The 26429-nt window shown below is 42.0% G+C and overlaps 5 protein-coding genes across 5 annotated transcripts; 2 read left to right on the top strand and 3 right to left on the bottom strand.

Annotated features, from left to right (window-relative positions):
• Window positions 1–126: 126 nt before the first annotated feature.
• Window positions 127–1049, top strand: LOC6572051 (density-regulated protein homolog). Its single transcript, XM_001998168.4, has one exon. The coding sequence runs from the start codon at window positions 335–337 to the stop codon at window positions 920–922; it is 588 nt and encodes a 195-aa protein (XP_001998204.1). The 5' UTR covers window positions 127–334; the 3' UTR covers window positions 923–1049.
• On the bottom strand, window positions 966–1936 carry LOC6572052 (probable peptidyl-tRNA hydrolase 2). The gene is made up of 2 exons (XM_001998169.4): window positions 1620–1936; window positions 966–1556 (listed from the first exon to the last, which is right to left on the bottom strand). The coding sequence occupies exons 1-2, from the start codon at window positions 1785–1787 to the stop codon at window positions 1185–1187; spliced, it is 540 nt and encodes a 179-aa protein (XP_001998205.1). The 5' UTR covers window positions 1788–1936; the 3' UTR covers window positions 966–1184.
• A 320-nt stretch (window positions 1937–2256) lies between these two features.
• Window positions 2257–3387, top strand: LOC6572053 (signal peptidase complex catalytic subunit SEC11A). The gene is made up of 4 exons (XM_001998170.4): window positions 2257–2498; window positions 2566–2825; window positions 2892–3069; window positions 3129–3387. Exons 1-4 carry the CDS (start codon window positions 2430–2432, stop codon window positions 3177–3179), a joined length of 558 nt encoding a protein of 185 aa, XP_001998206.1. The 5' UTR covers window positions 2257–2429; the 3' UTR covers window positions 3180–3387.
• A 30-nt stretch (window positions 3388–3417) lies between these two features.
• On the bottom strand, window positions 3418–4102 carry LOC6572054 (bifunctional transcriptional activator/DNA repair enzyme Ada). Its single transcript, XM_001998171.4, has one exon. It carries the CDS (start codon window positions 3998–4000, stop codon window positions 3434–3436), a length of 567 nt encoding a protein of 188 aa, XP_001998207.1. The 5' UTR covers window positions 4001–4102; the 3' UTR covers window positions 3418–3433.
• A 994-nt stretch (window positions 4103–5096) lies between these two features.
• LOC6572055 (homeotic protein labial) lies at window positions 5097–25805 on the bottom strand. The gene is made up of 4 exons (XM_001998172.4): window positions 25540–25805; window positions 23823–25140; window positions 6880–7259; window positions 5097–6646 (listed from the first exon to the last, which is right to left on the bottom strand). The coding sequence occupies exons 2-4, from the start codon at window positions 25102–25104 to the stop codon at window positions 6353–6355; spliced, it is 1956 nt and encodes a 651-aa protein (XP_001998208.1). The 5' UTR covers window positions 25105–25140; window positions 25540–25805; the 3' UTR covers window positions 5097–6352.
• Between the last annotated feature and the right edge of the window lie 624 nt (window positions 25806–26429).

Below are 26429 nucleotides of genomic sequence, written 5' to 3'. Positions count from 1 at the left end.
TGTAATTTTATTTTTATTAAGAAAAAAAAAACCTTTTTATAAATTGCAATAATTTAAATGAGAAACACGCTACACATGTAAATAATTTTATTGATTAAACAGATATATATACATACATATATATATGTACCCTATTTTATTATGTTTTCGAAGGCATTGCTTTAGAGAAACCCACTGAAATCACTGAAAAACCATTTTTCGTTGCTGACTTTGATGTACATATGTATATGTAGCTACGTTTGATAGCAGGAGAGAGCGAAGGTTTCACTAAGCATGTTTAGCTTATAATATCATTTTCTAGACACCAAAAATTCATTCAGATTTAAATTATAATATGGATGCCATAAAGGAGCCGGACGAGTTAAAAAAGAAAGTGGATGAATGCCATGGCGTAGTGGAAGTCACCTATCCGATTGAGGTAAAGTATTGCGGAAACTGTTCCATGCCCATCGAGTACTGTGAATACTACGCCGAGTACGATAAATGCAAGGAATGGCTGGCCAAGAACTATCCGGAAGACTATGAAAAACTTATGCTAAGAGAAGCCGAGGCGGATGCAGGCGCAGCTGCTGGTGGCATGGATTCCGATAGGAAGCGCCAGAAGCGGGGCGGGAAGGGCATGCTGCGTGTAAAGAAGGACAACGAGGACGACAATGAACCGAAGCGTGTTCGACTCTCCTGCTCCACGCGCGGCAAGAACAAGCGAGTGACTCTTGTGGCCGGGCTGGCTGCATTCAAGATCGATTTGCGAGCGGCAGCCAAATTCTTTGGTACCAAATTCGCGTGCGGCTCATCAGTGAGCGGGGACAAGGAGATTGTCATCCAGGGCGATGTGAAGGATGATCTGCTTCAGGTCATACCCGACAAGTGGCCAGAGGTGACAAGGGATGCCATCGAGGATTGTGGCGAGAGCAAAAAGTGAGGGCAAACATGGAATGAAAAACAAAACGAAAATTTCACACGAATTCGAGTAAAGATAGCAGCATCATAAAGGATTTAATTTGTTATAACTCAGTTTACAAATAAACGCAATTAAGCACTAGACCCTAGTTCAACGTACATGTCACAGTCATGGTCGTCATCGTCGTCGTCGTGGTTGCTTACCACCCGCTGCCACAGATATTGCTTGCTGAGAATTGCGTATATCCTACGCGCTGGCTGCACTTGGGCTTGTCAGCCGAGCATTACAACAGTTTCAGGTGGCCAGTCACACGATCGATTTCGACTGCCGCTGCAGGTCCTACGGCGAGCACAGTCTTGGAATTCGGCTCGATCTGGGTGCGTCCAGCATCACGGATGAGACAAGTGTTCAGATGCCGTTGTTCGGCGGATCGCTTGATGCTCATCAGTTCGGCTTCGCTATCGACGCGCACTGCGATCTTTGCACATCCACAATTTTCCCAGGCACGCAATAGGCGTGGCGTACGAGTCACAGCCCTCTGATAAGCGCCCACAGCTCCGTGGGAGCACTGCGAGGCAATCTTCCCCTTGCCCATCTTCAGATCGTTGCGCACAACGAGCACCATTTTGTAGTTGTCATTGAAGCCGCCATAGATCTGAAAGTAGATAATATTTTATTGCAAATTTTTAGCTATCATGTGTAATTTATACTCGCGCACCTTGTCTGCTACTGCGACAGCTGCGCCTTCTGGCGTCTCCGATGGAGTCTCGTCAATTTTAGCGCAAGCTTCACCACGTTTTAGAGCATATTTGTACCCAACAAAAAATGATATCATCACAGCCAATCCATTTATAATTTGCGATGTGTCCAACAGTTTATCACCCATTTTTGACTCGGTTTTTATTGTGCTCTACTTTGTATAAAATTCGAAGAATGCGAAGTATTCTCGCACACCGGCACCGATACAAATATATTTCAAATTATCGTGAAATGAATCGACATTGCACTAGTTGCCAAACTCAGTTAACATAGTGCTGCTTCAATTTACAGAGTCGATATAAATGAAAATCTTATCGATTAATTAAACGCTCTCTGTTGTATGTTCATTCTTCTTTTTTATATTTTTAAAATTTCAAATCATTTCTAATATTTTTAAATTTATTTAAGCTTCATTCTATTTTATTGTATACTTTCTTTAAATCAATATCCAAAGAATACAAATACACATAAATGAAGTGGATAACATATCCTTAACAGAAAATATGATTTTAATACCAGCTATTCTTCAGTATTTTCATATATTTCTGGTATAATTTACATGCACTTTTAGGATTTCAGTATTTTTGTCATTTAGTTACACTGAAATCCCTTCTGACGTGTCGGACCAATATCGCGTCGTCTGCGGCGCTACAAATCTTGTCAGTTTTTGTCTTCGTGGAACTGCAATTATATTGTTGCGAATTTGCATAAGTTTCCAGTTAGCATTTTTGATTATTGTCGATAGCGAAGTAAATACAAAATCACAACCATGGGCCTAGCCAGCATATTGCAAGTGGACGAAATGCTGGGAGATTTCAATAGAATGAACAAACGCCAGGTGAGTGCTGCACCCAACGCCCGCGTCCTGGCCATGTTTAGTTAAAAGAAACATGCCATACTTTCAGTCGCTGTACCAAGTGCTCAGCTTTGCGATGATTGTATCCTCTGCACTGATGATTTGGAAAGGTCTAATGGTTGTCACCGGCAGCGAATCGCCGATTGTTGTGGTGCTGAGCGGCAGCATGGAGCCGGCTTTTCATCGGGGTGATCTGCTCTTCCTCACCAACTACAAAGAGGAGCCGGTGCGCGTGGGTGAGATTGTAGTCTTCAAAGTGGAGGGCCGGGACATACCCATAGTGCATCGTGTAATCAAATTGCACGAAAAGTGCGTACAATAATAGTGGTTCAAGCTATATTCTAAAGTGAATAATTGTGAATTGCATTCAAACAGGGAAGACGGCACAGTTAAGTTTCTGACCAAGGGCGACAACAACAATGTGGACGATCGGGGGCTGTATGCGCCCGGCCAGCTCTGGCTAACCAAAAAGGATATTGTGGGACGCGCCAGAGGGTTCCTGCCCTATGTGGGAATCATCACGATTTTCATGAACGAATATCCCAAAGTTAAGGTGAGTGTGCAATTCTTTGACCAATAAATGATAAATGCTAATAAATGATATATTTGCAGTGGGCCATACTCTCGATTCTGGCCATATTTGTGCTGCTGCATCGAGAATAGAAGCGCTTTAATATCTAGATAAAATTTAAGTAGAAGTTGTTGCACAATCTCGAGCATATTTTGCATTTCAGTTTGTTCAATTCAATAAGAATGTGCATTTTGTAATTTGTTTCGTTTTTTTTTTTATAAAAGACAACAAGCCAAGTGAGGAAAAGCACATTCAAAGTCCGGAGCTGAATTTCAATAAACCAACCATTTTATAAATACATATGTATCCCTCAAATGAAAAACCAACCTCTTTATAACCAACTGACTTATATATTAGCTTCGTAGCATAATAAGGAACTTTTTAGCGCTGCGCCCCACCCATATTTTACGGCGCCACTCTTCGATACCACGCGATGACAGGGTATTAGGATGGATACCTCGTTCTTGGCCACAGCGCTGGCCACCGCCCGAACAGCCTTTGGGCGATCTACCAGCTCGGCGAGCTCGGAGTATGTGCATGTGGTGCCAGCTTCCATCTTTGATAACTCCGCCCATACGGCCAGCTGCAGATCTGTGCCCTTAAGCGCGATGTCGACGACGGGTGTGTTTTCTTTTTCCTCAAACAGAATATTTCTCATCTCCTCAATGGCGTTTGCATCTGCAACGAGCTTCACTTTGGGCCAACGTCTATGAAGTTGTTCCAAACTGTTTTTGTCATCCATTTGCACAAAATACAAAACGCAAATAGCGTCAATTAATTTGCCGCGCTTTTGAATCGGTGTCGTCCCAAGCAGTATCCTTCCGAATTTGGAGTCGATGAAGCCATATTTAATCTGTTTTGGTGATTCTTGTAGTGGCGTTAGATACGCCTTTAAGTTATTCAATATCCACATTCAAGATTTATTATTTTTAAACTTTTGCTTATTTACATATCTGTGTTAACGTCGTTTGATAATGCGAAAACACCAACGTAATAACCAGAAGCTAAGAAGAACTTTTACTGTAAAATACTAAATATGTTCCACAATAAATTCAGTATTTATATACCGTATAAATATTATGCTTGCAGCCCTGACAAAATTATCTGAATTCCTCGATAAACAACTTTGATTATTCTTCTCGATATATTGGCTCTAGTTTAAAATCAAATATTCAAATATACATTTCCATAAGAGTATAATACACTGATAAATGATATGGTAAATATATGTTTGATATTCATTTGCCGGCATGTTTTCATTCTGCATAAGAAGTATAATTAAATAAAAGGGGCCCAACATGTATGCACATTTCTGACTCTCTCTTCAATAGATTAAATTTACTGAACTTCCTTAATAGCAACCTCTGTCTACCTGATTGTGCGCGTAGTTCACTATGAAAATGTAAGTTGCCTAAGTGGAGCTCAGTTTTTGAAAAAGCGCCTTTATTGCAACTTTCGAATTCGGCATATAATGAATGAATGTAAGGTTCATATGAGTATTTGTTCGTATATAAATGTTCATTGTAGTTATACATATATGCATTTATGAACCATACATACATAGTTACAATCATGTGTTATTTAACAGAGTATTGATGTATTGGAAATTTTGTATGTAGTCTTAAAATCCGATCCATCAAATTGCAAGCCGACTTTGATGAAGGCATTTGATGAATTTTCCACGTTGTTTTTTAATACTAGCAAATTAGTCAAATTTCAAGGTAGCCAGGCAAATCCCTAAAGAAATCTACATTTTTATACACATGTGATTTTGAAGGAATCGCTGCGATACAGTTCTTTTCTTTGGTAATTCCCTAATTCATCAAAAATACATATTGATGAGAATTGAATTACGGTCAGGTTTGCTTATTATTATATTTTGAAATTTTAAGTGAAGAACTATCGTCCTGTGATATTTTGTATGCCAAGATGTTTTTTAAAGATCAACAATTTTCAAATAAGTTTATTTATTTATATCTGGTTGCGTACAATTATATTTACATTACAATTAAGACTAGAGTATATGTATAAATATATCAATATATATATACGCATATTTGTATACATATATATAGTACATACATCAAGATTGAATACCAATTTGTCGAATAACTCTTGTTCTTGTCTCGAGAAGGCCTTGCTTACAGTAACAGAATAATAATACTAAATACGATTACGATTACGAGTACGAGTACGAGTACGAGTTAATTACCATGCTGCTCTCCCTCGGTTCGGCTGAATGGCTTAAGAATCTGTTTTATGGCAGCATTCGCATAGATTTTGATTTAGTTAACGTATTTGTATAGTGTTTGTTAGGCTTTGCATCTCGTAGTTGTTCGGCGTTCTACAGCTTGTTAATGCAAATTGCTCATATAACCCTGAGTTTAGTTTATTCTAGTCGAACTTTCAGCTGCCGATTCTAAATAGTAGCTACGTTAGTATTTGATTTAATTAATTTGTACAAATTACAAATGAATTATATTTATTCTTCGTGTCTGTGCATTTTAGTATGCAGTTAATTGGCTACTATCATGAAATAATATGTGTATATATTTATATGTTATAAATATATTTGTTTTTGGGCTATATTTTTTTAGATTTATTTTTTCTATTCATTTATCACAACAAAATGCGCTTGACATTTGGCAATTCTGTACAACAGCAAAAATAATAACAAGAAAGAATTGAAACTGTTTAGTCGGCAGCGCACGACTAGCAGATACCCTGTACTCATTAAACTTCCTCTCATATACATATGTATATGTGTATGTAATTACCATAAGAAAATCGATGCCCCTTTACCTTGTTATTTCTAAACATTACATATTTGTGTAATATATAATAATGTGTAGGTATATTCCTGGTGGCGGAGATCAATGGGATACGAGTCCGTTAGATCTATAGATTTGTCGTCTATGAAGCAGAAGTAAGCCTAGTCTAGTCTTGGGGTCCAGCTGACGGTGTGATATAACTTTTGACGCCATGAACGAATCAAATTTTTAATCGATTTCGCCAAGCTGCACACGTTGCTAAGCCGAGGCGGGCTGCCAGACGGACGGACAGATAGTGGCGATGACTGAGAGCAGATATGTGTTATGTATGCTCCATGCTAGTTCGACGTTAGCTTGGTCTGGTATATATTTGGATATTTGAAGCTGCAGGGGTGGCTCAATGGGTACAGGGTATTTTAACAACAAGATCAACAACAACAGCTGCAACAACATCTTCAACAACAACAACAACAATAGCTATTAATTGTTTAGTTCTATTTGGATATTGCTGTTGTTGCTGCTGTTGCTGTTGCTGCTGTTGTTGGCAATTCACTGCTGGTCAATTCGGAAGCCTTCAGATCGGGTTGCTGTTGTTGCTGCTGCTGGTGTTGTTGTTGCTGTTGTGGCTGCTGTTGCTGTTGATGTTGCTGTTGCTGTTGCTGTTGTTGTAGGGGCTGCTTCTCAGCTAAGACGGGTGCGCTGTGTTGCGTTATCATATCCGCCGGAATGAGACCTTCTTTGACGCGCTTCTTTTGCTTCATGCGACGATTCTGAAACCATATTTTCACCTGTGAAATAAAAATACGGTTAGAATTAGAATTTTATGCAAGATGTTCAGTGAATTATTTTTATTATTATTTTGTAATATAACTGCGTTAGCTGACCTTCCATCAACTGGAAAGTCAAATGAGCGCTCTTTGGCATGTGCTATGGGTGAAGTAGCTCCTTGCACTGGCTACTTTAGCTACTGTCTTGAATTTGGATTCAGAGCAGTTTCAGTTAGTCGGAGGCTTAGACTCACCTGCGTCTCGTTCAGCTGCAGCGTGTTGGCAATTTCGATTCGGCGGGCACGGGTCAAGTAGCGATTGAAGTGGAACTCCTTCTCCAGCTCAGTGAGCTGCTTGTTGGTGAAGTTGGTGCGGCCCGAGTTGTTCGTGGATGACAGACTGCAGTTGCTGAGGCCGACGCCGGCGGGGGCACCAACGGCACCGCCACCGACAGCAGCAGCACCACCGCCGGCGCCCATGGCCAGGCCATTGGTGGCGACGCCCGTGCTCGCGCTGCTCGGCAGCAGCGGGTTCTGGATGGGCAAGACGGCAGAGCTGCCCCCGCGGCACATGTCCAGGTGACCATTCAGCTGGTAATCGTGCAAGTTGCTCATGTTGGCAGGTAGTTTCGGTGCTGTAAGACAGAACCAGAGAGAGAAGAAGAGAGAGAGAGAGTGAGCCATGGGAAGAAAAGAAAGAAAAGTAATCGTCATTCAGTTAGAGTTTTTTTTTTGTTTTTGTTGTGGTTACGCTTTGGGTTAGGGCTGAGTGATCCCCTGGCGTTGATCTCTAGCTGTCGTACCTAATCAGTGTGAGAGGCCCCGAGACCCTGGCCAAGCCATGGGCATTGTTGGCATTCATCTGCATGTGTGTGTCTCTGTGTGTGTGTGTGAGTGTTTGTGTGTTGTATTTACTTTTGGGCCGTGCCTTTGACTTTTGCTCTTTGCGTGATTCTGCATTTTATTCATAATTTGACATGCGCCCCGTGGCTAAAGCCGCCGATGATGAAAATAATCTCGGCCCTTTCCATAGAAGGATTTAATGTGGCTAATAGGTTTGTTTGAAAATATTGGGATTATCCTGACAGCGGGTTTGACTTTATCTTAGACGCAAAAAACAAATCGAATACAATTGTGGGTGGCACGGAAATTGGCTTTCTTGCATTTGTTTTCAGTGGGCCTGACTGGTTACTTAAGCAACGACGTGTCAAAAAGGTATTTTCGGATCTGCACAGACCTCTATGGAACGGAAGGAGTGTTTATAGCTGGGACCCAACCTTACATAGTATGGATAAAGGACAAGGCTAGATCTTTTGCATTTATTGTCCTTAGGCTTGATCTTCTTACACGCAGATCCTCGGAATATAATAAATTGAATACGCATTAATGATACTAAAGCGGAAAATGTATATATTATTATTATAATTATTATTACTATTAGAGAGGAGAGAGAGAGAGAGAGAGAGAGAGAGAGAGTAAAATATTTTATTGAACTACTCTGACACAGTCGAGTTATGGAAAAAAATGTGGAATAAATATGGAATACGTATAGAGGTGGTGCGGCTGGTGATAAAAACCTTTTCACACAATCATAAATCTAAATGAAAGTTTCATTCAAATAAATCAATTAACGAGCATTAAGTAGCAATAACGACAAGTAAGTGTTCAGTAATATTGGAACGACGCTTCGATTAGCTTCAAGTTAAGAGGTGGCCGGCAGCTGGACGGGTCCGGGAAAGGCTCATAAGTAAGAACAACAATGTTCGAGCATTATGAGCGCAAGTAGTTGGGCTTTTTGTTGTATTTTATGCATTTCGGCAATTGGTAGCGACACACAATAAATCAAACGGGCGCTATCATAAATTAAAAAAAAAAATAAGAATATAAAGTGGGAAAAATAATGGAAAAGGCCGTCCGCTCTAAGCACGCGAATGAATGATGAATTTATGACACCTACTGCAAAAGAGAAGTCAATTTGGCGTATACTGATGGCGGCCACTGTGGCTCAATTGGCACTGCGGGGAGGGGGCGCAGTCGATAAGCCGCTGCTGGAGCTGGAAACTGAAATCGAACTCAAGACTCCTATCATAATGCACACACACACTCACACACACACACACACACACACAGAGGTATAGTTGTGTATGTAAGCGTGTGTAAGAAAACAAGCAGAAGGATTAGGCTGTGAGTGGCTTGGGCTACATTTGAATTTTCCAGCAAACAAACAGAAACGCTCAGTCTCGCATTCCAGTCGCCAATGAGCCCGGGCATTTAGGATAGTATTCGGTATTCAGTATTCGGTATTCTGTATTGGAGCTGCATTCACTGCTGCTGCTGCTTGTGCCGGGCTGGGCTGAGCTCGGCTGGTGTCGTTCGACATGTCAAACATGTCGCGGACAGTTGGCGGCACCGTCGCCTTTAACTGGCGTCCGCGTCCGGCGCCAAACGGTATCTACATTTGTAATATTAGTTTTAGAGAGCATTATCGATGGATCGCTTCCACTTGAATGCACGCAATGCGTTGCTGACTGTGTCGCCTTCTGTGTTGACAGTGTGCGCCAGCAGAAAACCTACGGGCAGCGGACGATGGGACATCGGGACGATGCGGCGATGGGACGATGGGTAACTCAGTTGCACAAGGCCATTCGCTCCGACTGTTTATTGGCGTGGCGTGGCTGGCGCGGGCGAGCGGCTGTCGCAGTGGCACCGTGGCGCTTAAATGACACTGCTGGCAGTCAATGTAAACAAGAGCAGAAGTTGCACCACCACCTCCACCACCACCACCACCAACAACAACAGCAACAAGAACTCTCGACTGGGCTGCACGTGTGCATGCGGGTGGGACGGAAGAGCGTTGGGCAGTTGGCTCGCTCCTCGAAAGTCAATGTAATTTGATATCTTCGCCAACTTGCTTTAATTACAATTGCAGGTTTTAGCTAAACCGTGCAACTTGTTGACTTTTGCATAGCTCTGGTAAATGCTCGTGTGAAAGGAAGGAAAGGGAGTAAAAGCCTCAAGTGTTTTTCTTTGACTCTTCGGGATTAGCTCTTGAGTTGGAGCTAGGAACTAGGTCAACTGATTACGTAGAGCTCATCAAGTTCCGGCGCAGGGGTAATATTTAAACTAGACCTTGATAGTCCCAATGTCTAGGCTATCGAATCATTAGGGCCTCGAGGCAACTACTTATGATTTGCGATTTAGGTATTGGTTTCAACTATCTCAGAGACTATCCTATAGAAAGATCATCTATTAAAAAATGTACTTTTATTTATGGTCATTCATATGCTCGATATCAATATACAAGTATATCACAGCTGTTTTGTTAATATTCTAATTAATTTTCAAGTCGTACCCTTTCGAAGATAGAAGTCAATAACATATTTTATTTATAAATAAAAGAAAAAAATATGAATTTTATTGCTATTGTACACATATTAGTGATATTAGCTGAATTTCTGCTTATAAATGTGAATGCAAATAGAATTTCTTGTGCCTAACATGTGTGATCTCTCCTATTCCAACTACCCCAGCCCAGCTGTAGCTTCATTTGCTCCAGTGAATTTTGCATAGTCCCAGCTGAGTGATTCATCCGCCGGCGGCCATTTTGGTGCGATATTATCAGTTGGGTGATATGTAGGCGCCAGTGGCACTTTACACAGATCCCCGCCCTAGGCGAGTCGACAGCGCCGTCGTCTCTGGACGGGCATTACAGATAGCAGGGGACGGGGACCGGGGACCGGGGACCGGGGCATGGGGGCTGGAGATTAAGTGGGCAGGCGACGGGCAGTGCACAAGCGCTCGATGAGGGCTTCTGGTGTCTGGGCAGCGACTCAGTTGATAATATGTTTTAATTCGAGTGCAAATAGAAAATTATATTGCAATTAAAAGTAAATTGTTTTAATTGCCTGCTTAAACACACAACACGAACAAGAAAAGGCGACAACGTGCCTAATCACAAACATAAAACAAACGCGCAGAGCGGAGCGATTTTCGGGCACGATCGCTGATGATTTGATTGATCACATAGGCAGTTAAACGATTCTAAATATCAGTCAGCCGAAACTCACATAATTTATGGCCTCAAGTCGCTTGCCTAATTTGACATTCGGCTGGAAGCATTTCGCAATATGCGCTGATACGCTGACTGCTGACTGCTGACCGCTGACCGCCGACTGCTGATACTCAGTGTTAAGGCCAACAGATGGTCATTCGAGGCTCAGCTGACAGCTGACAGCTGACCAGAGTGCGTCGCCAGAGGTCAGTCGAATGCAGAAAGGATTAGATGTCTACATTGTGTACGTGGCAAGTGGAATACCCTTCGCAATAATCATGACTCGGAAAATAAATATTTAGTTAAAGCGAGAGTACAGCATTGCTACTCTTGGATGATATCTATTCTTATAATGAGAACATAACCTAAAACTATTAATCCAATCCCTCTGCCTCTCCCTCTCTTTTATCTCCTCTCGTAAAATCATATTGGAATATATACAATAGCTATGCATATATAGATATATATCTCTGGTTCCCTAGCACTCCCCAATCTATCCCATTCTTTATTTCACTCTAGCTCCATCTCTGCTGGAGCTGCCTGTATAATCCTGTTATTGAGGCGCTAAATGACCAGAGATAAATGCCCGTAGGAAGGGTATACAATAATCCTTTTGACTCGCAGGACTAATTGGCCATCTACACCCCACACTACTTAAACCCTTTTCGCCTGCCGGGGTGACTGTGTGAGTGCGCAATATATCCAGTTGGGGTATGCGTTCTCATTTGGGCCATTTCAATGCGCTTGCTGACTTGACTAAAACTCTCTCTCACACACCCACACCCCATCCACGCACACTAACTATAACTAATCCAATCCATATATGCTGTCAGTTTTATTGGTCAGCTGTCAACTTGGACTTTTCTCGTGTCATGCCATGCTGCACTTTCTGTTCCTTTTGGTAACATGAAATGCACAAAATTTCAACTTGCATTGCATTGGACCTCACACACACACACACACACACAGATACATACCTGTGCACACGTATGAGATAAAGTTTTCTTATTAATTGAAAGTTGTTTGGCTCCGGGGACGTCCCGCGGCTTATTAGTCACGATGCTCGTATTGTGGCCACGTGAAAACTGTTGCCCAAAAGGCTTAACCATCGTTTTGGGCTGTAAAACTGTTAGCTCAATTTCAAAACACATACATAAGTACACATACACACACACACATGCATGCGAATGTCCCAAATGGCGCCTCATTATAAAAATGTTGTCTGTTGCGCCGGAAGCAGGTTAGATTTAGTTTTATCAACACCTTTGAGTGTGCCACTCTCTCTCACTCTTTCTCTCTCTCTCGCTCTCTGTTCGTTTTGAACTAAAAGAAAATTTAAATATTGACATAGATCTATTGATACGCGCATGTTTGCCTAATGCAAGCATTAATAGCAACATTTTGGCTACTGCCTTTCCTTTCCACATAGATTAACAGAATCGAATTCCAGTAGCTGGGAATGCGAGCATTATTTGCTTTCCATTGATAAGGAGTGGCATGTGTGTTTGTCTGTCTGCACAACAAATTGAAATGTGCGCTTATGTCGGTCACAATAGATAGAAAGTGTGTTTAAGATTGAGTTCACGCGAGTTGACATTCGACTAGAAGGAAGTCCCATTGTGAGAAATGGAATGAAACACACTTGGGGCAGTAGATAAAAGAGTGTTTAGTGTAAGTAAATAATTCAAATTCAGATCAATCTATACCTCTCGTCACATCCGTACCGACTAGACTACTTTATCAGCTACTCCTCGAAATACATGCAACTAAAAACTATATTTTACAACTACTGCTATCTGCGCATATTAGAAACTGCATAGATGATAAAAGGTCTTCAGTCGAAGTTCGGACAGAGAGACGGTGTGCTTGGGCCCTGTGCCAAACTGAAGGACTGAATTCTACTGGGACTCGAGCTCAGCTGCGTTTGAGGACGTCAAATAAGCATTCGATCGGGTCCAGAATGATGGATTATCGTTGCAGCTTATACAGTAGTTACTGTAAAACATAAGGGCTCGAGTTTCTGAGGGCAGCTACCCATGATCCATCCGATACACTCTTTCCACATCCGCAGAAAAGGCAGACGGTGCGAAGGGGTCTCCGTTTTATTGCCTTGACTATGACCAAAATGGTTAATCAAGTATTACTCAAATACATCTCACTCATTATAAAAAGAGAAGTACGATATTATCCTTTCATATTGACACCTAAATAAGATTGTGTACTGATTGTTATTACAGTTTTCTTTATCTCTGTCGATCTCGTCTGGTGTATCGTTCAACCTAGTCTTAATTTAACATAATGTGAATCATGCTGAAAGGCAATGTGAATCACGGCCCTAGTCCTCTATCTAACATATTAAGCACATACTATTTGTTCAACAGTCTAAAATTGAGTTCCAAGTTTCAAGTTTTAGTGACTCATTTGCTTGGCATACAAACAGTTGAGAACTTTGAGCTGTGTGTGTGTGTGAGTGTGGCTATGTGGGTGTGGGTGTGGGTGTGGGTGGGGCAATAGGTAAACTCGTAACTCTTTTGGGCTGACAGTCCGAATCCAAGGCCGACAACAAGACTATTTTCTATAATATTTTTGAAAAGGCGCTGCATTGGCTAGATTCGATATAATTTGTTGAGAAAATGCGCGTATATACACAAGGCAGAATGATTTATTATATTGAAATTATCTCATGTAAACAAGTCAAGCTGCCAAGCAGAGCTAATGCCACTTGTCGGCAACAGCGGCCCAACCACCAGCACCACCAGCACCCCCAGCACCACCCGCCACAAAGTCAGCCAAATTTGTTAATTTGTCTAATGAAAAATGCTCGAGAGCCCCACAAAATTCATACAGTAGATATAATATATATGTATATGTATCTGAAAGTGGCCTATGGCGGAGCATTAACACATTGGCCAACATTGAAGGCGACAGTTTTAGACGAGGTATTCGCTCTCACTTTTCTTATCTCACTCTCTCCCTCTCTCCCTCTCTCGTGCCCTCTGCCTCTCTTTCGCTCTCGTTCGCGCTCTGCGCGCTGCTGCCTGGCTGAGTTTCTGCACGAAGATTGATGGTGACATTAGCATCATTGTCGAAAATTTTAAGAACGGCAACGAAATTATCAAAGGACGTACGACCGTCTGGAATTGTCAATGTCTTCAAAATGTTAAGTCGCCAAAATGTTTTCAAATTTGTTCCGTTGACATTTTAATTTGCAAATACTTATAGACGTATTAAAGCGGCTTACACACACACACGCACACACACTTGGTTTTTATATACAGTTATATTCTATGCGCATCAATTTCTGTCGTATACCAAAAAAATTACACGAATGCAGCATTAATTGAATTAACTCATCAAAGACGTTGGCAGCAGGCCCAGTGACTGAAGACAAGTAAGTGTGCTCTAATCCAGCCTATCCGACTTGGAAATACCCTTACCTCTCTACTCTGGCCTATTCTAACCTTACTTTGTTAGCTCTTGAATTGAAGAATTCTTTGGGATTCCCTCTCGATCCGATAAGCACTTTTAAATATATTTGATATGCCCGAAATTCCCATTTTCAATTGGCGCAGGCCAATAAAATTGAATAAGGAGATGGGTGGAGCGTGTCAAGTGGATTTCAATTTAGAGCACTGAAAGTGTTGACTGTCAGCCATTGGCACGCATACACGCACACGTACGCACACACACAGTCACACAGCACTACTTGTCAACCCACATTTGGCACTTGGTAGCCATTTTTTCTTGGCTTTTATCGAACACCCTTATTTGTGGAGAGCCTCTGGCTGTGTCGAAAGGGAATTTCACACACATAGACCTATATACAGGCAAGTACATAGGAATAACAAAAGGGAAACTATGCGCATCTACTTCGCCATCTGTGTGAGTGTGAGTGCGAGTGCGAGTGCGAGTGTGTGGCTCTACATTTTCGTTGGTGATCCGTCATGTTGTCAGAATGTATTATTCGAATTAAGATTTAATTTTTTTTCTGCCATTGAATTGAATTAACACAACACACAGATACATACACACGCACCAAGCAGCTGTGCCACACACACACACACATACACTCAAGTCCTAAACTCCAAGCACTGTCTGCTGTCTGTTAACTTAGTCAGTTCTTATTTTAGCAATTGGAAGTGAGTGTTTCCTAGTGATAATTTTAAAAATAAATCTTAGCTCTAATCTAATACGATTTTACACTCTCGCTCGTTATTATTGTGGCACTATCAGGTTAGTAGCGAGTTCGCTTGAAGTAATTATCAATTCTCAAGCCTGTCGCGCCGTAATCGAAGCCAATACAGATTAGCTGCGACTTTCAGAGGAGAGTTCTGTCTGCAAAACTGATTCGAACTTCGAAAGCAAATGAGTTGCATTTGTATTTAATATGAACGTGTACAAGCATCACATACAAAATGAGTTTATCGAACAAATACAAATTTTGTTCGGAATTTCATATCAGGAAGGCTTGACGTCGATCTGATAACATTGACCACATTGAAGTAATGCTTGAATTATCTTATTTTGATATATCAGAACAGTTAAGATCCAAATCGCATTTGATAACTGCATTTTTCATATTATACAGTTAAAGGAACTTTGCTTATCTACATATCTGTCAAGTTCAGGTTGCGCAGCTCTTTCCGGAACGGAATTTGTGTAGGAGATCGATCTTAACCAAAATAGAAATCTTTGCACGTCCAACTAAGCCCACAGAGTGCCATTCTTCTAATGCCTTAATGCAGCTGGCGGGCACCTAGGCCAACATTCCGTGGCACCCACAGAGATATCCATCAATTAGCTCCATCCAGTGTGAACGAAGTAGCGCCTGTCGCAGCGCCCAGTTGAAGTTCAAGCGCACAAACCTACATAATTCCAGAGGCCACTACAATGTCCACTTTAAAGCCCAGCAGCGTCAAGCGGCGTCCATTGTTCTTGACGGACGAGGGCGGGCGACAGCGGGGGTTGTCATAAGTTCGATATCGCTTTTTCATAATTGATATAGAAAAAGCACAAATATCATGAGACTGGAGGGCACAAAGTGACTATGAGATACCCTGTAGGCATGAGATACGAGCAACTGTTAGCAGAAATGAATTGCCTTGTGAATAATATTATTATATGGAGAACTGCCCGCTGTATATATAGAAAGTATATATCTATATATGATACCATTCTTTTATTTTTAAACAAAAATTAAATTATTAATCAATTACCTTAACTTAGAAGTGGAACTGATTGTGGAACTGTTGTTTACTCTCAAGTTCTCAAAAACTACTTGACGTACAGTGAACCCTGCATTGAAGAATCCATAGAGCAGCATCTTACGGCTTCTTCTGAGCATTAGGCATGTAAGCAATATACGCTCTCTGATTATAATGAGAATCGATTATAGATATACCTCGGGATGTACTACCTGTACCATCATATACCTGTACCCGTTACATATGCTCCTAGGAAAACATGATGGCCCGCACTGCCCTGCTCCGCGGGCTGAGGGTATTCAAATAACAAAAATAAGCAAGCAATAATAAAATTCAAACAACGAAACTTCGAATTGACAGCTTTCGTTTAACGTTTTATCTGCTGAAACCGTTTGCTGCCGTCGCACGCACCGCTCTCGATTTGATTGGCCCGTGACCAATAGAAGAAAAGAGAAGAAAAAACAACACACACACACACACGCACAAGAAAAGAAAACCCAACAAATGCCTGGTTAGGCGCTTGGTCATGAAATCACCTTCACATGTTGGCGCGCCTAGCGAGAGACAATTGTAGAGCTCCGGGGCTCTTGTGGCATTCGGTTTCGGCGTTCTTTGATTTGCAGATCATTGGCTAAATGCGCGTGCTCCGGAGAGCCAGAGAGACAGAGACACAGAGAGACGCAGAGCTGGCGACCCAGCCAGGCAGTCGAATTCAAAGAGCACCGCGTATACCTCGAGAGTCGAGTACCGTTCCGCCTGCACTACCTACGAGTGCGCAGCTTTGGCGAACCAGTTGCCCATTGTCTCTGGCTGGGCATAATCGTAATGTGAGCAGCTTAAATTGTTGGCTGACTACTGTTTGGTCGCTTTGTTTCGTCAAATGAGTTGCTCTAAGCGGCGAATTGTATTATGTACGCTTGTAATTATTATTTACACCGAAAGGCCATTTGGATATAGTGACAAGATATGGTATAACAAAGCCCAGTGGCCACCGGGACTCCACTAATTGATGGATGGGCACAAGTTCAAAGGGATTTCACAATTCAGATTATACGCAAACATTTCTGTCTGTGACGATCTGAACTGCTTTGCGGATATATCACTTACATATATTATACTATACATGATTTCCATTTAGTATTTTGATAAATATTCGCTGTGCTGTCCGCATGAAACTTGGAGAAACTCACTATCAGTATCTATCAATAAATGTTATGAATGTTATGGCTCGCCTTTTGGACCGTGACGAATCCGAAAACGAAAATAAACGCCCCACATAATAATATCTATTTCAATAATACTATTTGTATAACTTGTCTAAGGTGTGTTGAGTTGGGCCTTTTCTACTTTATATATGAAGGAATATATCTTGGCTTGGCTCAGAAATATTCTATTGTTCATATTATGCATAGTAACTAAGTAAAATATGAACCTTTGGTCTGTTGTTGATTAATTTAATTTAACTATTATCTATTCTATTCAAACTGCCATATTCTAAGGCTAAAAACTAGAGAGAGTTTTGTTTTATTTATAGATATAGATATATATAGACGGAGAGAAAACTCGACTTGCCGCCTTTGCATGCTGGAGTCTGCCACGCCTTCTTCTGTCACTAAAATTGAATATGAATGACTTTATATGTTCAGCCATTCTATAAATAACCAAGCTAAATTTAATCAATTTGACAACTGCTGTCTCTCTTCAGTAATAATTATCAACTGTCAAAAGTTTAGCGGTTCGACAATCGACGGGGAAGTTACAATAACAATGGGAATGCACAAGCCAATGCTTGGGCCAACATCTAAGTGCTTTGATTGGGAGATACGTGTGTGTAAATTAATTAGCTGCGTGCCTTGCTTATCACTGGGGTCAATCGGGACAGATATTATATACTACATATAGGTAGATACCTAGCTTTCCAATATCATGATTTTATGCAATTTTGCTAAGCAGATATCGAGTCGCTTTTCTTTATCGGTTCAATTGTGGGCTGTGGGCTGTGCGCTGTGTTTGCCCGGCACGTAACTGGATACTTATATCATTTCGTAAATGATATACTTGAAAAGTATTAAAGGCAGCCGGGCAGACGCCACGGGCAGAGCAGACCAGACCAGACCAGGCCGGGCCAGACTGCGAACCTTATGCGAATGCAAACAAAAGATAAGATATCCTCGCTTTCGGCCCACTGTTTGCACGAAAAATGTCCAAAAAGGCAAACAAGGCGACAGGCCATTGGGATGACAATATTATTATTATTATTCCTCTTTCTGTTTTATTTTACTGTCTTTCTTCCTTTTTTTTTTTTTTTTTTGGATAATATTACATAATAAGACGCGCGCACCCTCGAGTATCCTTTAATGCTGGCCACGACTGTGCGTAGGGAGAAAGGGAAAGGAACTGGGAAAGAGAACTGGGCCAGGAGCAGGAGTTGGCAAATGGAGTACACTGGTTGGCCTCAAGGGCGCTCACTCTGCGGCCGGGGGGGCTGTCCCCCTCCCGCCTGTCAGGCGGACCACTAATGCGCTTCTCATGTCGTCCGATCTCAACAAACCTTATGAGAACTGACATTTGAGGTGTGTGTAACTGTCGCAGTCTAACCAGCAGAGACACACCGAAAATGAGAGAGAGAGAGAGAGAGAGAGAGAGAGAGAGAGAGAGAGAGAGAGAGAGAGAGCATTTTGAAAATGTGGAATTCGGGATTTGGGCAGTGATAGTAGCGGGCTTTTAAGTGGTAATTAATGTAAATACCCTGGCATTTATCAGTTTACAAATCGACGTCAATCCCGAAAGGTAAAGTTGCAGTTGCTGCTGCTGCTGCTGCTGCATTTCCTCAGCCCTTTTTCGTAGGGTATTTAATAACACGCTCTCGAAATGTTAGCTCAATGCGCGCGAGCGAACAAAATTTGTCACGACACATGCCGCACATATTTTGTGAGTTATTTGGCTTTGTTTTTTCTCATTTTGTTTGTTGTTGTATTTCTGTGTTCTGGTGGCTCCCCAGTGGTGAGGGCCAAGAGCGAGGCCCAAGTCCAAGTAGCCAGCGTGATGACCGGTGACAGACAGGCGGGCGGTCGGGCGGTCAGGCGGTCGGTCGGTCGGTCTCGCTGTCCGCCGTTCGCTGTGCGCTGTTCGCTGTTCGCTGTCTGGACTGGGCGTTTGATCTTATCTCAAATTCCTGGTGGTCACTTTTCTATCCAAAATATCATTTCGTTTAAATAGTCCGACCTTTTTTTCATTTTGTAGGTCTCGTTTGTTGTTTCTTTCACATTTTTATGTGTGTGTGTGTTTTGTTTTGAAATGCAAGTAATTAATTCATTTCGCTGCTGCGTCGCCCTCGCGTGTTGGTGTCAAGAAATATCAAAACATCACATCAAATAAATGTTGAATACGCCACAGCGAGCTGCAAGGGCCGTGCCACTCCTCCAATCGACCCCTCCAATGCTGCTGCTGCTGCTGCCCCGGCTAACACCTCTCTGAACTTTGGCCCAAAGCAGTTTTTTGTTATGTACGGGGTATGCCCACAATCCCTGAATATGCGACTTGAGGGTATACTATGCTTCTTAAAATGCTTGTAGCCATCAGAAGATTTTGACGATTCCGTAAAGTGAAGCCACTGTGGGCGTTTGGGTAGGTCGGAATTTCGATCAGTCTATAAATGATGGGCTTCAAAGTCTCGATGCTTTTATTTATTTCGATTTAGTTTATATTGTCTTCTAAGGTATACAGGGTATCTGCTAGGCCGCTACTACCAGCAGTAATATTCAATTTCGTTTTCCTTTTTTTAGCTAACTAGTCGCAGCGACAGTTATGTTAATTTTCGTGTTAGGTTTCTTTTTCGTTCAGTTTGGTCAGCTCCTATTCATATTTCATATTTTTTTTTCCATATTTTCACATTTTCACATTTCAGCTTGCGTGTTAGGCCACTGCCCCGCCCCCTCAAGAGCCCGAGGGGGAAATGCCGCGACAAAGTGGTGGATCGTTTAAAAAACAATAAAACACGAGGCACTCACAACTCTTTAGCTGCGAACAGTAATTAAATTGTTATGCCACAAGACGTTGCCCATTCGGCTCCCAATTATGTGCGGCCATAAAAAAGCGCAATAAACGGTAACAAATACACGCATTGCATTCAGCTCGAGTTTTAGATAACTGCACTCGACTAATTGGCTGGGAAAATGCCCAAGCCCCAAGCCAAAGATGTGTTTCAAAATATCTTGTGATATACATATGTATATGTAAAAATATCTTGTGATATATCTGTATAAATATCTTGGGATATATCTGTAAAAATATCTTTTTAAACACCAAATTGGACCCCAATCAGGTGATGGACAGTTTCTTGTCAATCTGATGTAATCAATCAACAATAAAGTTTTCGACTTGATGCTAATTGGAATACTTCTTATATAGGAATCAATGGTATTTTCGATATGGGATTGTGTATACATACTCGAAATACGTATATTAACATACACTCTATAAGGTAGGGTTAGCAGACCGTTTTCTTATTGAGTCGTAATCTACTCTGATAGATGCTATTAAAACTCCCAGACTCCGATTTATGAATTCAAATGTGCTACTGCACTCAATGCGCTACTTTTTATTGCTATTACTCATCCAGCTACGATTCGTATCTTTAATTTGAGCCCTCTGTCGAGTGACATGCTCCTGGCCAAGTCGTCAATGGCGAATCCCGTGTATTGTAATTAATCCTTGGCTAGCTAACTGGCAGTTAGTCGCATAGTCACATACTCGCATAGTTGCATAGGTTAGCCTTTCTGTTTCTCCTCCTCCCTCCACACCCCATTTCCCCCTCTCACGCCTTACCTTTTCAGTGTTTGTGATATGGTCTGGTTATTGAAAAATGCTGATTAACACATTAGAGCTCATTGAATTGAATGCAATGGATGTGAATACGAATGTGAGTGTGAGTGCGAGTATGAGTGTGAGTGTGAGTGTGAGTGTGAGTGTAGGTATTTTTGATACACGTTTTACTGACAAGCTTCTGCTGTGCGTGAATGCCAATATGTCGAATGCTACCATTTATAACCATGATCGCTGATTATGCTGTTCTCTGACTGAAAATGGATAACATGACAGATGGACTGAAGCAGGCATGTGCGCGCACAGCCAGAGATCACGGTAGAGGCAAAGGCAGAGGTAGAGGCCGACAATGTGACTGAGACTGCGACTGCGACTGCGACTGCGACTGCAGTTGAGAGACCTGCTCCCCAGCTTCAGCTTTTGCAGTTGGGACTCAGCGACAGTTCGGTTGCAGCGGGGCTCAAATGAACGAACTCTTTATTTAAATAATCATTTTTTCTGACAGCCAACTTGACTTCCAGATCGGCATCCAGCACCAGCTCTACTCTCGGGCCGCAGCGACAACTGCCAGCCGAGCCGCCGAGCCGCCGAGCCATCGAGCTTCTTTCTTGATCTTCATTCGGTGCTGCATTTCTTATATTTCATTATGATTTTTCATTTTCTTTTCCTTTATTTTCTTTGCACGCTTTAATTGTTTGTTTGACTCGCCGTTTAAGCGCCCCGTATGGATTTACAGTCGGACCTATGTCGTTCACATCTCTCTCTCTCTCTCTCTCTCTTTCCCTCTCTCTCTCATGTCATTGTCAGCCGGGCTTTTGGGTGCGGCGCGTGGGGATCTCTGGCGTCGTTTAATTGAAAACGATGCATGTAAATGACACTTTTCAGCATTAATAAGCAAATATTTGTATGATTATTGGTGTAGCAGGAGGATTACGCTTCAGGCGTAGGTAGGTAGAAACTCACTAGCTCTGATATCTGATTGAAGTCGTTCTGTTGTCGCAACAGGTAAAGTGCTTAACTAGTTTCGAAGTCTGGAAGTCAAATGTGTCTGTCACATCAATTTGGCCAACAGGTTCAACGAAGCTCGAGAGCATGAATTCAATTTAGCTGTGAAGCACTTTCAGAATGGCTTCTTCATAGAATAGCGCACTCTCTTATACGAGATATGTACGTAGCTAACAATGAGTATGTAAAGGTTAGAACAGATGCAAAATTGGAAATATACAGTAAATAGTCTTATTTTCTCTTTAAATCAAGAATGTAATTTTACAAAATATTACATTACACAAAGTAACAGAAACATGTCTCGAATCAATATATAAAATATATATTTTGAAAAAATATTCTCCAAGTAATTTTAAATATTATTATTGGTAGTGTCCATTCACAAATACTTAGATCTGTATAACTCAGAAAGGTAAAGCCATCAGTTAGAAATCATAGATGAATTATTAACTAATATGGAATTTCGAAAAATGTATTTACAATAAATAAATCATTTTCGTAAGTATATTTGACCCAAACACGTAATCGTGCATTTGAGTTAATCTTTGAGTATTTCTCTTAGGCTGGCTAATTCCGAGATAAACTTCTCGGCGCAGTGACAAGTGACAACCTGACTGACTGCACAGCATTGACAAAAATTATCTGAAATATGCAAGAAATATGCCAAAGGCTAGTGGCAAGGATGTTGGAGAGGGGGGAGAGGGCAGACAGAGAGAGAGAGAGAGAGAGAGAGAGATAGAGCGAGGGGCTCCAAAGCAGGCAGAAATCATTGTGAGAGACCGTCAAGCGAAATCTTTGGCATTTGAAGAGACATTCTTATTTTTAGGTGACATGCCCTCGGTGGGACGTCTGACGCACTTGGCTCTTGCGCGTATATATCTCGACTGTCAATCAGTTTTGAAAGTCATCGTATTTTTTTCCTTTTTTTTTTTATTTTATATTTTATTATTTTGTTTTTGTTTCATTTTGCTTTTTTTGACCCTTTCTCTCAGTTTTATTTATTTTTTGTAATATTTTTTTTTTGGATATGTCATACGCCGCAGCTACTTAGGAATACCCGTTCAACAGGTTTAAAACATGATCTATTGATGTCTGCGCTTAAGTTGACTTCTGTTACAAGTCCTCTAACAACGATGGAATGGATATTCGACATTCGCATAAGCTAAATGATGCTGTATATATTCAATAATACATTGTAGACATTTTTATAAGTTAAAGGGAATTTTATGAGGGAGCGCTAACCTATCTAATAATAATTCACTAAATATACAAGTTTTTCTTTATACATTTACAATTATTGTTATTAAAGGCTCAAGTTAACCGTTTTAATAACATTTCACAAAATATATACGTTTACGTATGTTATTAGAAATATAATCGCTTTATATAGCAGAGGGGCTCACATTTTTAAAATCAATCTCTACATATGCATAAATTGAGATCTTAAATAAAATTATGTGAGGGAATGAACGTTAACATTTTTAATAACATTTCACATAAACACAAGTCAATTTATGTTATTAGAATTTATAGCGCTCTCCCATGCAGTTCCCTTTATCACCTATAAATGTATATGTACATTCCTTTAGCATCTCACAACATATATGAGTCTATATACATTCATATTTGCATTTTATAAGTAAGCCTTAACATCCCGAATAACATTTGATCATATATATGAGTCTCCACGGAGACTATTAGATGAAAGATTTTAAGCTACTGCTATAACAGGTTAAGGGTTACGTATATTCGATTACTGATTTTCGGTCTTCTGAATTCTGGTTAACTTTCTGGCTAATTTTCGATAGTGGCTTTAGCTCGTTTGCCTGTGGGCGAATTGTTAATTGGAATCAGCACTTGAACCACACTTCAGTTTCATCCCCAAAAATATCCTAAACTTTACACCAGGAATGGGTGTATACATATAATATTTCATGATAAGAATAACTTTATGCGTACTTTCATTAGCTCTTATTTATGCGCCTAATCTATTTTTAAGACTTTAGATAAAACCCATTGCTTATTGCATGCGAGTGATGCATACTACGCTGATATATACTCATGTAATACGCTAACTTGACCAAGACAATACATGGATATGCAATTGCACTCACCTTGGGGCTTGGGAACATTCCGCTTGAGCTGCATCCATTTGTATGTTGGAATGTTGGTCGCGTGATTTGGGGATTTGGATTGGGAGTTCGCTTGGTGCGTGGAGTTCGCAGCGGACACAGATGCTGTGGATGATGAGGTGGAGCTGCCAGGTGACGTGACGCCGCCGCCACGTTGATTTCTTGCCATGGACAGGCAATTGCTAGCGCCGTTGGGCGATATCGAATGCTGCGGCACCGCCTGAGTAGGTGCACTACCGGCCGCTTGTTGCTGAAGTTGTTGTTGTTGCTGCTGTTGTTGCTGTTGCTGTTGCTGCTGCTGCTGCTGCTGTGCGCTGCTAGTCAAGCTGGCTAAGTGTCCGTGACTGAGACCGTGATGCAGATGCGCGTGCGGATAGTCCATGGCAATGCCTGAATCCAGGGCGTAGCCGCCTCCCATGTGCTGATGATGGTGCCACATTTGAGGCGGCGACTGCTGCTGTCCGGCAGCCAGCTGCAACATGGCGTCCGACGGATCCTCCATCAGCATGCCAGGCGCTGCAGCCGCATAGCCCGCATGCAGCACTGCAGCATACTTCTCCTCCATTTGGCCGGCGTAGACATGTGGCTGCGCCTGCGCCACACTTGGCGAGTAGAGGCAGTCCAGGTTAGTGTACATCATGCCGTTCTCCGAGCTAATAATGGGTGCATGCGCATCCAGAGCCTGCTGCTGCTGCTGTTGCTGTTGCTGCTGCTGCTGCTGCTGCTGCGTTGCATTGGCCGCTGTCACAGGCGAATTGTTGGCAGGAGGCGGTACGGTAGCTACAGCGGCTGTAGCGTAATACGGGTTCACGGAATCGCTGTCGTAGTAGGAGTCGGCGGGCGAGTGGCTAGTGGGATGTAGTGGAGTGCTGCCGGAGGTGGCCACAGCCGCCGTGGTTGTGATGCCGTACTCTGCTGCACTGGGACTAAACAGGTGCGAATGCGGGTAAAGCTGTTGCTGTTGCTGTTGTTGCTGAGCGAGAGGATGTTGCAGCTGGTGTTGGGTTGGCGGCGGCGTTAGCTGCTGCTGATAGTAATTGGGCGAGTTGCTGTCATAGCCATTGTAGGCCAGTTGCTGCTGCTGCTGCAGTTGCTGTTGCTGCTGTTGGTGTTGTTGGTGTTGTTGTTGCTGCTGTTGCTGCTGCTGTTGAATATGGTGGGTCGGGGAGGGAAAGTAGTTGCTGCCGTAGCCATCGTAGGCCGTGGCAGTAGCATGTGGATGATGATGTGGATGGTTGCCGTACATGCTGCTAACGTCCATCATATTGTAGCCAAGACTGCACTCAACAATTTTGATTGCCTAGAAGAGGGGCGAGACGGGGAATGTTGCCTGAATTCGTGTCTAGTGCAAAGCTAGGGCCCTTAAGGTATTGCCTAAAGCTTAATGAATATTCATACAATTAGTTCGGATGAATGTTGCATATACATATATAAATATGTATATCCAATTTCCTATATTTCCAATCTCCAATTCAAAATATTACAATTTAATTACAGTCTACTTTACTAATATATAAAGAAAGTTCTTCTGTAATGAAATTCTTTAAAGTAAGTGAGGATATTAGAGACTTGCTTTGACGGTGAGTCGAAATGTAGACGGGTATGTCTTAGATAAAGAATTAGGCACTACATATAAGGTCCCTAAAATTGCTTGCTTTCCACTTTCGTGTTTGTTTTTCTTTTTTCAACATAAACTAACTTTTTTCAAAAAATAACTTTGTTGAGTGCGCCAAGAAGCTTGCTGAAACAGAGGCGCGTTTGCGTTTAGTATGTGTTTGATTTGAAACTCGCGCCTCTCGTTTGCTTTGCGATACACTTTGGTATATTGACATTAACAGTTACAAGAAACACGACATAACTGTTTGCAGTTACAGTTCCGACGGTCTCTCCCTCTGACTTTGATTTACGCGACGGTTCTCGAGCTTCGTGCTGCAAGCGCGCTAACCCAGTGGCGACTGATTGCTGGCCGCGCAGCCAACAGACACAGCCAAACAAACGCACACGACGACGAGTGGCGTGCGAGCAGGCCACGCCCAGCGAGTGAGCACAGCTGTTGTCTCGCTCGCGCACACACGGCTGGCCGCTAGCTCGCCCTGCTCGCCTTGCCTGCACAGTGCCATCTCGCTCTCGCTCTCGCTGAGCTGCTGAGCTCTTATCAGAGGACTGTCGGCAAGCCGTGGATATTACCGGTTTTGGCAGTTGCTGTTTTCATTTCGATTTTTTTGCTGTTGTTGTTTTTTTTTTTTTTTGCCGGTTATAGCCCCGGTCCTGGTCCCTGCCCCGGTCCCGGTCCCTTGGCAAATGCTGATATTAGAGTTACGCCCATGTTTCATGTCTTATTTAACTGGAAGTGACACACTCACACACACGCACATGTATATAGTATATATATTTAATTTTTTGATACTTTTGGCACGTTTTGTTAGTTTTTGGTTTTCGCACCTACACACGGCTAGAAACTCCCAAATGAATTGACACTGCAGGTAGTGGCCAAAAATTGGTCAACGAAGCTTCAATGGGATGTGCCAGCTGTGCAGCTATCAATCGTCATCATCATATCCACATATGACAGACCCATCTATGGCTGCT

This window comes from Drosophila mojavensis, unplaced genomic scaffold (assembly GCF_018153725.1).
Source record: "Drosophila mojavensis isolate 15081-1352.22 unplaced genomic scaffold, ASM1815372v1 contig_19, whole genome shotgun sequence".
In the NCBI taxonomy this organism is placed as follows: domain Eukaryota; kingdom Metazoa; phylum Arthropoda; class Insecta; order Diptera; family Drosophilidae; genus Drosophila; species Drosophila mojavensis.
This window is presented reverse-complemented; position numbering and strand designations above follow the sequence as displayed.

Excerpts from the sequence above, each read along its gene's own strand:
- LOC6572051 (XM_001998168.4), top strand. The coding sequence starts at position 335 with ATGGATGCCATAAAGGAGCCGGACGAGTTAAAAAAGAAAGTGGATGAA.
- LOC6572052 (XM_001998169.4), bottom strand. The coding sequence starts at position 1,787 with ATGGGTGATAAACTGTTGGACACATCGCAAATTATAAATGGATTGGCT. Across the intron at positions 1,557-1,619 it reads CTGTCGCAGTAGCAGACAAG|ATCTATGGCGGCTTCAATGA; the intron begins GTGCGCGAGTAT and ends ATCTACTTTCAG.
- LOC6572053 (XM_001998170.4), top strand. The coding sequence starts at position 2,430 with ATGGGCCTAGCCAGCATATTGCAAGTGGACGAAATGCTGGGAGATTTC. Across the intron at positions 2,499-2,565 it reads ATAGAATGAACAAACGCCAG|TCGCTGTACCAAGTGCTCAG; the intron begins GTGAGTGCTGCA and ends CCATACTTTCAG. Across the intron at positions 2,826-2,891 it reads GTAATCAAATTGCACGAAAA|GGAAGACGGCACAGTTAAGT; the intron begins GTGCGTACAATA and ends GCATTCAAACAG.
- LOC6572054 (XM_001998171.4), bottom strand. The coding sequence starts at position 4,000 with ATGTGGATATTGAATAACTTAAAGGCGTATCTAACGCCACTACAAGAA.
- LOC6572055 (XM_001998172.4), bottom strand. The coding sequence starts at position 25,104 with ATGATGGACGTTAGCAGCATGTACGGCAACCATCCACATCATCATCCA. Across the intron at positions 7,260-23,822 it reads GAATGTTCCCAAGCCCCAAG|CACCGAAACTACCTGCCAAC; the intron begins GTGAGTGCAATT and ends TCTGTCTTACAG. Across the intron at positions 6,647-6,879 it reads TGCAGCTGAACGAGACGCAG|GTGAAAATATGGTTTCAGAA; the intron begins GTGAGTCTAAGC and ends TTTATTTCACAG.